General features: G+C 38.8%; 1 protein-coding gene across 2 annotated transcripts in view; it reads left to right on the plus strand.

The window, feature by feature from the left end:
• Window positions 1–15,360, plus strand: part of NUP205 (nucleoporin 205) — a 92,732-nt gene that overhangs the window by 70,531 nt on the left and 6,841 nt on the right. For both annotated transcript variants that reach the window (XM_025379843.1, XM_025379842.1), the window contains exons 34-38: window positions 338–476; window positions 2,646–2,772; window positions 7,558–7,634; window positions 9,921–10,049; window positions 10,549–10,675. In XM_025379843.1, coding sequence (XP_025235628.1) covers window positions 338–476; window positions 2,646–2,772; window positions 7,558–7,634; window positions 9,921–10,049; window positions 10,549–10,675 — 599 coding nt within the window. The remainder of the gene's footprint in view (window positions 1–337; window positions 477–2,645; window positions 2,773–7,557; window positions 7,635–9,920; window positions 10,050–10,548; window positions 10,676–15,360) is intronic.

Below are 15,360 nucleotides of genomic sequence, written 5' to 3' on the forward strand. Positions count from 1 at the left end.
TGTTTCTTACTGACAGCCTATATGGCCCAAGGGAGCATTTAGAGAAGAATAAAAATGTTTGGGAAGTTTCAAGATTGTGTTGTCAAATTACATAGGTTTTCCTTGATAAGATTTTTCAGAATTCAAATAACTGTTTTTACTAACTAAGCTATGAGTTTAGGAAGACACTTCTTTCTTTGGACCAAGGATGTATATGTGGGATGCAGAGTACTCACTAGTAGCTTCACATCTTAATCAGTTGGCTGTGATTTATTTGCCCTATCAATGTTAAGGAATTGCCGAGAGCATACCTTAATTCTTGGAATGTTTTCTCCTTGTTTGGTTGAAATAAATCAAGCATGTTTGGCATGAGAGACCCTCCAGTGTTCATCCCTACCCCAGTGGATCGCTACCGCCAGATTCTCCTCCCAGCTCTCCAGCTGTGCCAGGTCATCCTCACATCTAGTATGGCCCAGCACTTGCAGGCAGCAGGGCAGGTAAGGTGAACCCTTTGTTTAGATATTGTCTAGAGCAAAATCCTCATTTTATAAGTACAGAAACCTTACATGTGGAACGCTTAAGTGAATTTACGTTAGTCCTAATGCTTGTGGCGGAGCAGGGTAGAGAAAAGAGGCCTCTGTACTTTGTTTTTAACTACATTGGCCCATTTTTATACTTTTGTTTGAATGAAACACTGTAGCTAATTAATAGAATCATGAGACAGAAAGCAAGAGATTGAAATTTGTTCTTCTGTAAAAGAAAGCAGTTATTGTGATAGGAATAAGCTGGCTTCTAAAATGTAATTTAACCAGATATTTATTGAGAGAGGGCTATGCTAGGCCTTGCAGGCCAGGCATGGTGGCTCACGCCTATAATCCCGGTACTTTGGGAAACTGATAGATGATAATACTGCATTTATATGTGATAGAGAATGAAATAATTTAAATGAGTGATTTTGCTATCAAAATGTTTTTAAACACCAGAAATTAGTTTTATTTTGATTGCTTTTCAGTGAAACACTCTAATGTTCCAACGCACATTTTTTTAAAAATTAATTTTCTATGTAATTTAGCCTTTCATTGATTAATTAGGCTTATCATTATGAATCCACAATGTTTTATTGTATTGCTTTATTATATTTTGGAACTGTGTCCTAAAACACTTTGATTTCTGGTCATTTTTTGTGCTTTCTCTACCATTAGGCCTTAGGCCATCTCACCAAGGTAGATGCTGCTGTTCTAAAGTGGCACCTTATTTTATACCACATCAATCTGGGTTGACTTCCTACTTCTTTTGGGCCTATGTGGTCTTCAAGTTAATACTTTTTAAAACTCAAGAGACTTTGCCTGTCTTCTCCTAGATTGAGATTAAGATTTTTTAGTAGAAGTGGGACATTATGATATAAGACATTGGTTCCCTAGCACCAATCTTGTATTGACTGAAGCAGAATCACCTGAGGAGCCTCTTAGAAAAGCACAGATGACTGAGTTCTGTGACCAGCCATTATAAGCTTAGGCTAGGAATCTTTATTAAAAGACAAAAATGATCACAATTCTGAGTGATTCACATCCTTGGCTTGTTTGGGCATATACTCTGCCTTTAACATGTTTGTAAGCTAGTTGAGATATTCCTAAGTGAAAATACTGAAAGAGGACTCCATGAGTATACACTATAAAATGCCAAAATGGAAGGGTAGAGTTTGGAGGTCAGGATTTACATCTCCTTTTTTTAACCGCATCGAAAGGAGAGTTATGACCAGGTGCGGTGGCTTATGCCTATAATCCTAACACTTTGGGAAGCCAAGGTGGGAGGACCACTTTAGCCAGGAGTTTGAGCCTAGCCTGGGCAACATAGTGAGACCCTATCTCTCTGTCTCTCTTCCCCCCACCCCGAGTCAGAGTCGCACTTCGTCACCTAGGCTGGAATGCAGTGGCATGATCCCAGCTTACTGCAGCGTCCACCTCCCAGGTTCAAGTGATTTTCGTGCCTCAGCTTCCTGAGTAGCTGGAATTACAGGTGTGCACCACTACACATGGCTAATTTTTGTATTTTTAGTAGAGATGGCATTTCACCATGTTGGCCAGGCTGGTCTCAAACTCCTGACCTCAAGTGATCCACCTGCCTTGGCCTCCCTCAGTGCTGGGATTACAGGCGTGAGCCACCATGTCCGGCCCCTATCTCTATTATATAATAATAAAAGTGAATTTTTTTAAAAAAAGGAGAATTAGACAAAGGCTTTTATGTGATTTCCCCATGTCATGCTAGTTATGCTTTCATAGAGCAGCTTCTCGAATTCAGTAGTCATTTTTATACCCACTTATTTTAAATTCTTACTCTAGTTCATTTGGCAAAACAATAAAAGAAAGAAAATAGTGGTCAGATAATAGTTTTCATACAGTAGTTCTGCGTTATATTCTTCTACAGTAGTCTCCAGATGTGTTAACTTACAAACTTTAAAATAATCCTTTTAGTCTTGTGAATTTTAAATGTTTACTTCCTGAAGAAATAAATATGTAAGTACAGAAAACAGTTGCTTATCTGTTATTCTTCGTCACTTATTGAATTATTTCCTTCAACATTATTTATAAGATGAATTATGCATTTATAATATAATTTTCTACTTCTACATCCGTTTTTTCTGTTCCTCTTCCTTTTCAATGGCTTAGGTATTGCAGTTTCTTATTTCACATTCTGATACCATACAAGCAATTCTGCGCTGTCAGGATGTTAGTGCTGGGTCTTTGCAGGAATTGGCTCTGCTGACAGGAATTATAAGTAAAGCAGCACTTCCTGGTGAGTTGATTATGTTGAAAGGACTTTGAATAATTCTTTACTGACTGCCATAAATTAATAAAATGAGGTTTTTTGTTACTTTGCAGCTATATATGACTTATTTGAAACTAGTACTGCTAACAGAGCCTTTATTTATATAATAAGTTTATGTTTATAAAATGATACATGCTTGGCTGGGTGTGGTGGCTCATACCTGTGATCTCATCACTTTGGAAGGCTGAGGCAGGAGGATTGCTTAAGACCAACGGTTCAAGACCAGCCTGGGCAACATAGAGAGACCCTGTCTCTACAAAAAAATTTTAAAAAATTAGCTGGGTATTGGGGCATTCACCTGTGGTCCTGGCTACTTGGGAGGTTGTGGTAGGAGGATTATTTGAGCTGGGAAGTTCGAGACTGCAGTGAGCCAAGATTATGCTGCTGCACTCCAGTCTGGGCAACAGAGCAAGATGTCTCTTTTTTTTTTTTTTTTTTAAGATACATGCTCATTATAAAAACATTCAAAAGGAGATAACTAACAAACACTCAAAATCTCACCACCTAGAAATTACCAAATGTTGACATTTGATACATTTTCAAACATCGCTTTATGTACTTTGAGAAAGGGAGAGAGAGAAGGGGAGAGAGAGAAAGCAACAGAGACATACAGAGGCAACTAATGAGAATAGGATGACCTTTTACATGCTGTTTTAAAAAACAAATATTTAATTTTACATGAATTTATTTATTTATTGATTTTTAATTATACTTTAAGTTCTAGGGTGCATGTGCACAACGTGCAGGTTTGTTACATATGTATACATGTGAATTTTATATGAATTTAACAGACAAAAATCTAATTGAAGAGAAATGAAAGGAATTGCCAAATTCCAGACAAATGTTTCTTTACTACTAGAGTATGTCACCTTTTAAAAGATCACCATAAGGAAAAAAAATTATGAAACATTATTAAGATATTTTGGTTACTTCCCCCACCTTATAATTCCTTTACTACATGTAAATTTTAGAATCAGTTAACTCCCTGATGGGAAAGATGAAATGATGACTTCTTTTACACTTCCTCTTCCACCCTCAGATGATGTTTACTTATATCATTTTAACCTTGTCAGGTTTTGTAACATTTACATCTGTTATGCAACCATAATATCCTCAGCTACTTAGTTTTAGTTGTATGTTTACATGGATTCACTGCAAAACAGTTGTGTTCCCCACCATGGCGTCACCATTCACGAATTCTTTCTTTTGATTTATCTCTTGGTATTTTTAATTTGTACTGAGGTTCATTCCCTCAAGAAAAAGCATGCTGTCTCATATTCCCGAAATTCTCTAATGTTTAAGAATGTCTAAAGGTTGTCTTTGTTCTTTAATGACAGGACCGCCGATTATGATTTTCTTTTGCTTAGAATATGTAATATAAATGATAGTAGCTGACATTTATTAAGCATGTATGTGCCAGGTACTGTTTTAAATACTTGACATGTTAACTGATTGGAAGATACAGCAGTCTTATGAGGTAGAACTGTCATTTTCCACGTTTTACAGCTGAGGGGGCTGAAGCACAGGAAGGTTAACTTGTCCAAAGTCACACAGATAACACTGGATAGTATAGGGTTTCCCAGGTAGTACGTCTTTTGAATCTATATATGTAACTACTAGGCTATATTACCTCCATTTTTATGTTGCTTTGGAGACATCTGAGGCAACCTCTGAATCCACCCTATAATCCCCAATATTTTTTTTGTCTGGGCTGTCTCGGTGGCTGAGCCCTCTGGGTTGAGAGAAGTTGAGAGTTGGCCAGGGCTGAGTACAGTGCCAGCTGAGTTACTTGGAGCCTGTGCTTCTTCCAAGGAGATCCCAGGGTCCGTTCCACCCAGCTGGTGGTGTGCTTCGTTCACCAGTTCATTCCAGTGTCCTAAGATAATACCAAGTCAGGCCAGCCTTCTTGCCTCTACTAAGGTCCTGTAGTGTTGTGGGGTGGAACTCCTAATGGTTTTTCCTTTGATTTTTTCCAGGACTTAACTAATTACTGTCAATGTACTTCTGTAAATTGCAGGGTCTGCATGAGATTTTTTCTCATCAGCACATTTAGCTCCTGCCCATTCTTTTTAATTGACTGCCTAGTTTTCCAGTTGTGAGATAGTTAAGCAGACACTTGTTTTGTTTGTGTTTGTTTTTATTTTTAGGGGACAGGGTCTCACTCTTGTCACCCAGGCTGGTGTGCAAAGCTGCAGTCTTGGCTCACTGCAGCCTCGACCTACCTGGCTCAAGTGATCCTTCCACCTCAGCCTCTCAAGTAAGCAGGAATATAGGCACATGCTGTCACACCAAGCTAATTTTTTATTTTTTGTAGAGACAGGGTCTTGCTGTGTTGCCTAGGTGTTCTCGAACTCCTGGCCTCAAGCAATCCTCCCACCTCAGTCTCCCAAAGTGCTGGGATTATAGGCATGAGCCACCATGCCTGGCCTATTTGTTTGTTTTAGAGACTGGGTCTTACTCTGTCACCCGGGCTGGAGTGCAGTGGCACGATCATAGCTGGAACTCCTGAGCTCTAATGATCCTCCTGCCTTAGCCTCCCAAGTAGCTGAGAATACAGCACACACCACCACGCATAGCTAGTCCTTTGTTTTTTAATCAGATTCTCTGACATGTTGACTGTTTCCAAGCTTCTTAAAATTTTAAACAATGTGGCATTTAATAACTTTGTGTATATGTGTGTGTGTGTACTTACTATTTAGCTATGTATTTACATATGCATTCATATATATTTTTGTACATTTGTTTTTATTACTTTTTTAATTTTTAATTTTTTGTTGTTGAGACAGGGTCTTGCTGTGTTGCCCAGGCTGGTCTCGAATTCCTGGCCTCAAGCAATCCTGCCTCAGTTTTCCAAAGTGTTGGGATTACAGGCGTGAGCCACTGCACCCAGCCCCATTTTTGTCCATTTGAACTGATAGATTTGATAAATTCCTGGCAGTACTTGTCAGAAATATATGTGCTTAACATTTTTGTTAAAAATAATGCCAAATATCCTTCCAAACTTTTGAAAACACTTTTAAACAAGTTATACTCTTATCAACCCTGTTGTATACAGTTCAGCCCTGTATTATCCTATAATATACTATAATTTATGCACATTTGTCTTAAATGCTCGCTTAGATTGCAGTTCTGTTTGTAACTTTGTATCTGCCATGCTGCCTAGCCCACCACTGTGTATGTTGTACCTCCACAAATCTTATCAGCAGATTAATTTTGTTTCTGTGACTCATATATATATATATATATATATTTAATTTTATTTTTTCAAATAAAGACGAGGCCTCACTATGTTGTCCATGCTGGTTTCAAACTCCTGGACTCAGGCAACCCTCCCACCTCAGCCTCCCAAAGTGCAGATGTGAGCCACCATGCCCAGCTGGCTCACAGATACTCTGAAAAGTATTTTGGAGTTGAGAGTGATTGATATACATAGAATAGTTAGATGGCATTTAACAGAAAGATCTTACAGAATTTGAGAATTGGAAGTCCTTTTAAATTGAGGCAGCAGTTGACATTCAGGGGAAAGTGAACTTTGAAACAGCAATACCTGGTGCACAGTTCAGCAAGTTTGAGGACAAAGAGGAAAAAGTATTCGTTTCATGATAGTGTTAGGTGAAAAATCCAGGTTTCAAGGAGTTCAGATGGCAAAGGAGGGCATAAGAATTATGAATACAAGCAGCAACTAAAGAAAAACTTTCAAAAAATTGATACTAACCAAGTTTTTGCTTGATTTGGTTTGGTTTTGTTTGGTTTTGGAGTACAAGAAAGAGTTGAGCCTATTTTCAAATAGGAAAACTCTTCTGTGGCAGGGTAGATTTTAGTATGTTAGAAGAGAAAGCAATTCTGGGAGGAGACTCTCAGAGGAGTTGAAGGTGGGACAGGATAGGCTCTCGGGAAGCAGTAAGGCACAGGTGTGGAGATATAACGAACCCGCATGTACCAGATGATAGGATTTTCTGTCAGTTTGTGTTGAGGGCTGAGCTAATCTAAAAAGAGGAGGACTTGTCATTATGAGGAGAGAAGGATCAGGTTCTTGGTTTGTGCTGTGGAGTCTATGCTTGGAAGTGAGGATGAAGTGAATTAAAGGAATCTGAAAACACATAGGAAGTTTGATGGCTAGGATAGGTTTAGGTGGGTATTCCTCAGCACGATTAGTGATGGAACAAGGAAACAAACTGATGGGGAGAATGACATGTTAGGGTCACTTGCAGGCTCATTAGAAATCAGGAGAGGCTATGGTGCTATTAGAGGTGGGTCATTTCGATTTAGGAGTTTTGTAATGGGTCCAAACTAAGACGTTGAATGGAAATGTTTTTGTGTTCTTTTTAAATTGTACTTTGCCTAGGGGAAAAGAAAAAGCAAATTATATATATTTAGAGGGGTTAAAAAGAAATGCATTTTATAAGAAAGTAATTTAGAAAATTACTTTTATCATTATAAAAAAATTAGATTTTTCTTGAAAACTAAAAGTGCCTTTTAAGATCAATTCACTCTGCATTTTAGATTGGGTGTGAATGCACATGTACCGGTGCTGTTATTAATATACTTACTTAACCATCTTTGTAAAATCATAGTTCTCAACAGGTACTTACAGTTCCTTACAGTCTTTGTAAAGTCATAGTTCTTGAAACTTTTTTATGGCAAAAATATCTGTTCATGCACAAGAAGAATGTCAGATATTAGAACCTCTCTTCCTAGTTTTTAATGTTTTTGTTTGCTATAGTATATTGTAAAGCATTCTACATTTTATAGGGATATTAAGTGAACTTGACGTTGATGTAAATGAAGGATCTCTAATGGAGCTACAGGGACATATTGGAAGATTCCAGGTAACTGATTCTTATATCTTTAAATAGCAGTTATAAGACACGTTACAAAATATACCATCCTCCCCATCGTGCCCCCTAGATTTGGGAAACCCCTTTCAACTGTTTTGGTTCTTTGGTATTTCTAAATAATATGCTTATATTGCTGCTTCTTGATTTTCTAATTATAGTAATCATCTGTTGATTTTCCATTGTTGGGGGATGGGGAGGATATGAGAATTTAGGTGTTTTTACTCCTTTTTTTCCATCATACAATGTATACATTTCCTGTAACACCCCCTGAAACTCAATATAATTACATCATAGTTTTGGTTACATTAATGTTAAGTGTTACATTGTTATGACTGTGTAAATGTCATTTGTGAATAAGCCACAAGCAGACTGTTTGCCCTAGAGTTTTCTTTTTTATTTACTTGGTTTTTATGTACTTATTACTAATTTATCCCCAAACTCTTTACAAGATCTTGTAATCTCCTCTCAATATGTTCTAACATATTAGTTTGTCAATTAGATATTTTATCAGTCTTTCTGGGAGCCTGTTGGCCTGGTTTGATCTTTACTTTTTATTGACTGCAGAGTAATTATATTTAATATTTATGTACTAGCATTTATATCCCATTGTTTTGGATACAACAATTTTCTTAACTAGTCCTTTTTTCACGGAGTGTTTTTCAAGATTTCAAAAGAAAAATGCTAATGTTAGCATTTTTGTGTGCATATTTTCCTCTGGAGTAAATAGCACATGGTATCACTGGGACCGAGGGTATACACATAGTACATTTTGACATCATAATTGTCAAACAGCATTCCAGAAAAGATTGGACTCTCACCAACAAAACCCAAATACTTTGGGTTTTTTAAGTCATCTTTCATTGGTATGGCGGAAGACACCTTTTTGATGGATCTTTCATAAGGTGACCTTTGGAAATGTTTGAGTGCATCTATTTTATCTGTAAGAGAAGCGGCAAACACACATTTATAAATGTTAAACATAGATATAACTATTTTGGCAAAATAAGTTTATGTTATAGTCTCATTAATATGTTCTGCCTTATCCAAACTTACTGCGGCTGGTTGGGATGACTCGCTCCTGTAATCCCAGCATTTTGGGAGGCCGAGGTGGGTGGATCGCTTGAGGCCAGGAGTTTGAGACCAGCCTGGGGAACATGGCTAAACTCCATCTCTATTAAAAATACAAAAATTAGCCGTGGGTGGTGGTGCATGCCTGTAGTAGCAGCTACTTGCGGGGCTGAGGCACAAGAATTGCTTGAACCCAGGAGGCAGAGGTTGCAGTGAGCTGAGATCATACCATTGCACTTCGGCCTGGGCAACAGAGCAAGAGACTGTCTCAAAAATAAATAAAATAATAAGACATTGTGTATTATATATGTGTATAGCTCTCTATACATCTAAATCTGTATATGGTATTACCAATTTTTAAAATACACGTTTCATTTAAAATACATTTATTATGTGCAGAACATTGTACTAAGCACTTTAAATAAAATACTATGTGTCAGGGAATCCTGACAGCCATCTTATAAGATAGGAATTGTTATTACCACTTTAGAAATGTAAACATATAGGCGTGAGAAATTAAGTAACTTATTCCAGGTCACAGAGCAGAACGTTGTACCTGTTACTGGAACCCATGTCTCTAATTTCAAAGCCATCAGCTAACCGCTAGATATACTGCCAGTATTGAAAAGCTTGTCCTTTCTCTTTGAGAACCATGGGAAATACTGTATTCTCAGGTGAGAAGTATTAACATTTGAAGCTGGGACATTTGCATTTATCTTCCAAGATGATCTGTGTGTTTGTAACCCCTTTACGAAGTCCCTGGGAGCAACCACAGGAACAATAGCTTTTAGATTTGTGCCTTGGTAGACAAAATTATCACAGACATGTCCATCTTGTGACTGCCCTCTCATTTTGCTTCTCTTTTGTTTATAAACTTGTTTTTCATTTAATGAGTATCTTCCAAAGAATTAACACATACTTTGATATAATGCAGAAAGTTATTTGGCAAACATTTAGATGATACTGGGATTTATTGCTTTAAAAAAGATGGTACTCTTTTCATCTGTTAGCTACCAATCAAATACCTTTGCACAAAGTTGAATTTTAATAATGCTACTTTTAGTTGGCTCAGTTTTAAGTAAGATATTAGACGCTTTAAGGAATGATTCCATTCTTCACTGAGTTTTTCCTTTATCCCTCAAGAAAGAGAGGTTACTAATTTTAAATACATTTAACTTCATATCAACAAGATATATTTTTCTTTCTTAGCGCCAGTGCTTAGGACTACTAAGTCGCTTTGGTGGCTCTGACAGACTGCGTCAGTTTAAATTTCAAGACGATAATGTGGAGGGAGATAAAGTAAGCAAGAAAGATGAGATTGAACTGGCTATGCAGCAGGTAAGGGGCAAGAACCATGTGACTTCTCTAAGGTTTTTATGTTTTTAGAAAATGTTGATAAAAATAACAGATGCGGGACCGGTGCGGTGGCTCACGCCTATGATCCCAGCACTTTGGGAGGCTGAGGCAGGCGGATCACCTGAGGTCAAGAGTTCAAGACCATCCTGGCCAACATGGTGAAACCTTGTGTGTACTAAAAATACAAAAAAAATTTAGCTGGGCATGGTGGCATGCGCCTGTGGTCCCAGCTACTCGGGGTGGCTGAGGCGGCAGAATTGCTTGAACCCGAGAGGCAGAGGTTGTAGTGAGCCAAGATCATGCCACTGCACTCCAGCCCCTGGGCAACAGAGGGAGACTCCATCTCAAAAAAAAAGAAAAAACAGATGTGAGTCATTTTACAGATTGATTTATAACCTTTTCTTCTTCAAATCTCGATTTTCATGCTAATTAAGGCATTTCAGGGTCTAACATTTTTGTTACTGCTGGTTTTTGATTATAGATTTGTGCCAATGTAATGGAATATTGCCAGTCACTCATGTTACAGAGTTCTCCTACCTTCCAGCATGCTGTGTGTCTCTTCACTCCTAGCCTTTCAGAAACAGTTAACAGAGATGGACCGCGGCAAGGTGAGCTTAGTTTTTCATTCTGTATTGAAGGAACTAAGTTGCTATGGTTATGACATAGCTCTCCAGCTTGGCTCCATTAAGATGCAGTATTTTCTTTAAGGGTCATTAATGGGAAACATTTTAAACAAGTTTTAAAGTTGAGCAGGAGGTATTATTATTAGACTTATGTATAAGACTGGAGAGAACAGAGAAATTCAAGATTTACCGAGAGTTAATCTAGAGGAACCATGTTTTGAATAGCACTTGAGGGCTCAAAGGATCTAAATTGGGGAGTAAGTCGGCTGGGTGAAAAAGATGAAAATACAACAAACAGTTTTATATGTTAAATCATGTTAAGCTGAATTTAGTGTCTAAACTGGGTTTTTTATTATAGCTCCAAATTTCTATAACATAACAAAATACAATTTAGATACTAATTAGGCCAACTTATCCTGTGATTCTTTAATGACTCAGTAGGGAATATTTGAATATGGGGCAGGATAATGGGTAAAGCTGTTATCCTATGGAACACTCAGAAGAAAAACCCCGTTACTATCTTAGTGGGGATAATGGAATTGACTGTTGGTGATTTCAGGAAGTCTTTGTGATCTGTGAGAAAAATTTTGTCACATTTTCATTTTCTTCAAGATCTTATTATCCCTGAAAATTACTTAATCACAAAATATATGTGTTTAGTAGAATAATAGTATAAAATGACATTATGAAAAATATATTAGTGGCCGGGTGTGCAGTTGCTCATGCCCGTAATCCTAGCACTTTGGGAGGCCGAGGCAGGCAGATTACCTGAGGGCAGGAGTTCAAGACCAGCCTGGCCAACATGGTGAACCCCGTTTCTACTAAAAATACAAAAAATTAGCCAGGTGCAGTGGCGTGCCTGTAATCCCAGGTACTCTGGAGGATGAGGCAGGAGAATTGCTTGAACCCAGGGGGCGGAGGTTGTGGTGAGCTGAGATCACACCACTGCACTGCAGCCTGATCTACAGAGTGAGACTTCGTCTCAAAAAAAAAAAAAAAAAAAAATTAGTTTAACCCAAAGGGTTGTAAATCATTCTACTGTAAAGACACATGCATACATGTTTATTGCAGCACTATTTACAATAGCAAAGACTTGGAACCAACCCAGATGTCCATCAGTGATAGACTGGATAAAGAAATTGGGGCACATATACAACATGGAATACTATGCAGCCATAAACAAGAATGAGTTCATGTCCTTTGCAGGGACATGGATGAGGCTGGAAGCCATCATTCTCAGCAAACTAACACTGGAACAGAAAACCAAACACCACATGTTCTCACTCATAAGTGGAAGTTGAACAATGAGAACACGTGGACACAGGGAGGGGAACATCACACAACGGTGCTTGTCAGGGGATAGGCAGCAAGGGGAGGGAGAGCATTAGGACAAATACTTAATGCATGTTTGGCTTAAAACCTAGATGACAGGTTGATGGGTGCAGCAGACCACCATGGCACATGTATACCTATGTAACAAACCTACACGTTCTGCACATGTATCCCAAAACTTAAAGAAAAATGTATTAGTTTAGCAACATTCAACCTTATCCTATATAAATTATGTTAAGAACTTTGTTAGACAAACTCTATTATAAAATGTCCTAGCTGGTAGTATTAAATTTGTTGTTGTTGTAATTTATGTACAACAAAATTCACCCATTTTAGGTATACAGTTTGAATGCTTTTTGGTAATTATATAAAGTTGGGTAACCATCACCATAACCAAAATACAGAACAATTCCCTGTTCCTTAAAGATTTCTTCTTGCCTTTGATGGCATTTGATTGTTTCCTTCGACCCTAGTCCAGGCATCTACTATTCTGGTTTTTGTCACAAAAGTCCTGCCTTCTACCAGTGTCTGCTTTTGTTTGTATTATGTCTAGGCTTTTTCGTTTTATGCCATGGATGGGGGAGAAGAGTACTGACCGGTAGAATCTTAGTTTGTCATATTAAGACAAACTAAGTCCTTAATAGCTAATAAAATACCTTTATTTAAAGGTATCTTTCAGTGATTCAGAGGGAGTAGTCTTAGGTGAAAGGATGTCTTAAAGAAAGCAGGGAGGTAGCTACAAAGATTTGCAATTCCATTTTATGGAGTAAAATAGTTAAATTAGACTGGACATGTAAAACAGTTCCTTTGACTTAAACAAGTTAATTCTACATAGTTCTTGTTTTCTCCTGTGTTCAGAAAGTTGGAACCAGGCATGATGGCTGAGCCTGTAATCTCAGCTACTCAAGAGACTATAGCAGGGGGATCACATGAGCCCAGGAGTTCAAGGCTGCAGTGAGCCGAGATCATGCCACTTGCACACCAGCCTGGGCGACAGAGTGAGACCATGACTCTAACAAAAAAAAAAAAGTTTGCTGCCAGGAAGATAGTATAAAAAGGAACCACCATGGAGGGATTCCAATATCTGCATATCCTCACTGGCATGAGGGGAAAGTTATCCTTCTAGTCCAAGTGGCTCAACCAGTGTGAAAAAGAGATCATTTCACTTTGGAATGGCATGGAATGATTGGGATTCCTATCCAAAGACCTGTCGGCCAGCAGTAACTTATAACCTGATTTATCCCCTTTCCATCTGGCAGTTTGAAAATGGACATCAATCTGTTTATTAATCTCTGAAGGCCAATAGCTTGATGGAGACCTCTAACTCTGCCTCAAAAGGGCTCCTTTCTTTCTCCTTGAAACTAACCTTGTAACACAAATGTAACCTGAACATAAGATTTTTCAAACAAAAATGTAATTTTGTATTCTTTAATATTAATCATGTGCTAATAATGTTTCATTGGTCATTATTAAAATTTTATTTAGTTGCTTCTCATTTTGAGCTAATCTTTTCCATATCCTCTCAGTCTTTGATCTTTAATACTTGAAGGCGAACTCATTAAGTTTTTTTTTTTTTTTTTTTTGAGATGAAGTCTCGCTCTTGTCCCCCAGGCTGGAGTGCAATGGCGCGATCTTGGCTCACTGTAACCTCTGCCTCCCAGGTTCAGGCGATTCTCTTGCCTCAGCCTCCCAAGTAGCTGGGAGTATAGGCGCTTGCCACTATGCCTGGCTAATTTTTTTTTTTTTTTTTTTTTTTTGAGACGGAGTCTTGCTCTGTCGCCAAGGCTGGAGTGCAGTGGCAGATCTCAATCTCAGCTCACTGCAAGCTCTGCCTCCTGGTTCACGCTCTTCTTCTGCCTCAACCTCTCATGTAGCTGGGACTACAGGCACCCACCACTACGCCCGGCTAATTTTTTGTATTTTTAGTAGAGACGGGGTTTCACGCATTGGCCAGGCTGGTCTGGAACTCCTGACCCCAGGTGATCTGCCAGCCTCGGCCTCCCAAAGTACTGGGATTATAGGCGTGAGCCATCGTGCCCAGCCCATTGAGTCTTAGAAATTGTTATTTTTCCAATTTTTCTTAGACTCTTTTTAGGGTCAGCAACCATATTTTTCTCTTCCAATTCTAGACACGTGCGTGAGTAGGTATGTGGTATATAAAGAAGCAGTTCAATCTAATCAACTAATGACAAACTGCCTGGATTTGAATCCCAGTTCTACAAATAACTTATTGGTGTAATTCTGGAAAAGTTAATCACCCTCTTTGTGCCTTAGTTCTCTTATCCGTAAAATGGAAGCAATGGCAAGCTCTCTTCCGATGAATTTATTTTATTTTATTTTATTTTAGAGACAGAGTCTCATTCTGTCTCGCAGGCTGAGTTCTGTGGCACGATCTCTGCTCATTGCAATCTCCACCTCCTGGGCTCAAGCGATTCTTATGCCTTAATCTCCTGAGAATCTGGGACCACAGGCACACGCCCCATGCCTGGTTAATTTTTGTATTTTTAGTACAGACGGAGTTTCGCCATGTTGGTCAAGCTGGTCTCAAACACCTGACCTCAAGTGATCTACCTGCCTTGGCCTCCCAAAGTGCTGGGATTATAGGCATGAGCCACTGCGCCCGGCTGTTTTATGCAAACCTAATAGCCTCGAAATGCGCAAATATTTTCTAGACTTGGAAAAATTAGTAGGGTGAGAACTCCTGAAATGCTCTGGAGTCCTCCAAGCATTCAATCATCCTCTTTGTGGATATCTTCCTACCAGGATAGAGATCACACAAATGTTATCTGGGGACCAGGATACCTGATTTCACTAGGAGAAGGCTCTGTGTAACAATGTATTGTGAAAACTGTCACATCTTTGCTGTAGACTAGAAGAGGATACCTGGCAAATTGAATTTGTCTAGGATGTCCTAGTTGGTGGCACCGTCCACAGACAAGGGACTCTTCTGTCTCTTCCCCTCTGTATAAAGATCTATGGGATTGGCGAGGTGTGGTGGCTCACGCCTGTAATCCCAGCACTTTGGGAGGCCAAGGCAGGTGCATTGCTTGAGCCCACAAGGTGGAGACCAGCCTGGGCAATATGGCGAAACCCCATTTCTACAAAAAAATACAAAAAAATTAGCTGGGTGTGGTGGCATGCACCTGTAATCCTAGCTACTTGGGAGACTGAGGTGGGAGGATCACTGGAGCCCAGGAGGTCAAGGCTGCAGTGATCCCTGTTTGTGCCACTGTACTCCAGCCTGGGTGACAAAGTGAGACCCTGTCTCAAAAAAAAAAAAAAAGAAAGAAAGAAAGAAAGATATATGAGTCTGACTTTAGAGCAAAGTTAAGGGAGTT

The sequence above is a fragment of the Theropithecus gelada genome, chromosome 3 (genome assembly GCF_003255815.1).
Source record: "Theropithecus gelada isolate Dixy chromosome 3, Tgel_1.0, whole genome shotgun sequence".
Classification (NCBI taxonomy): Eukaryota; Metazoa; Chordata; class Mammalia; order Primates; family Cercopithecidae; genus Theropithecus; species Theropithecus gelada.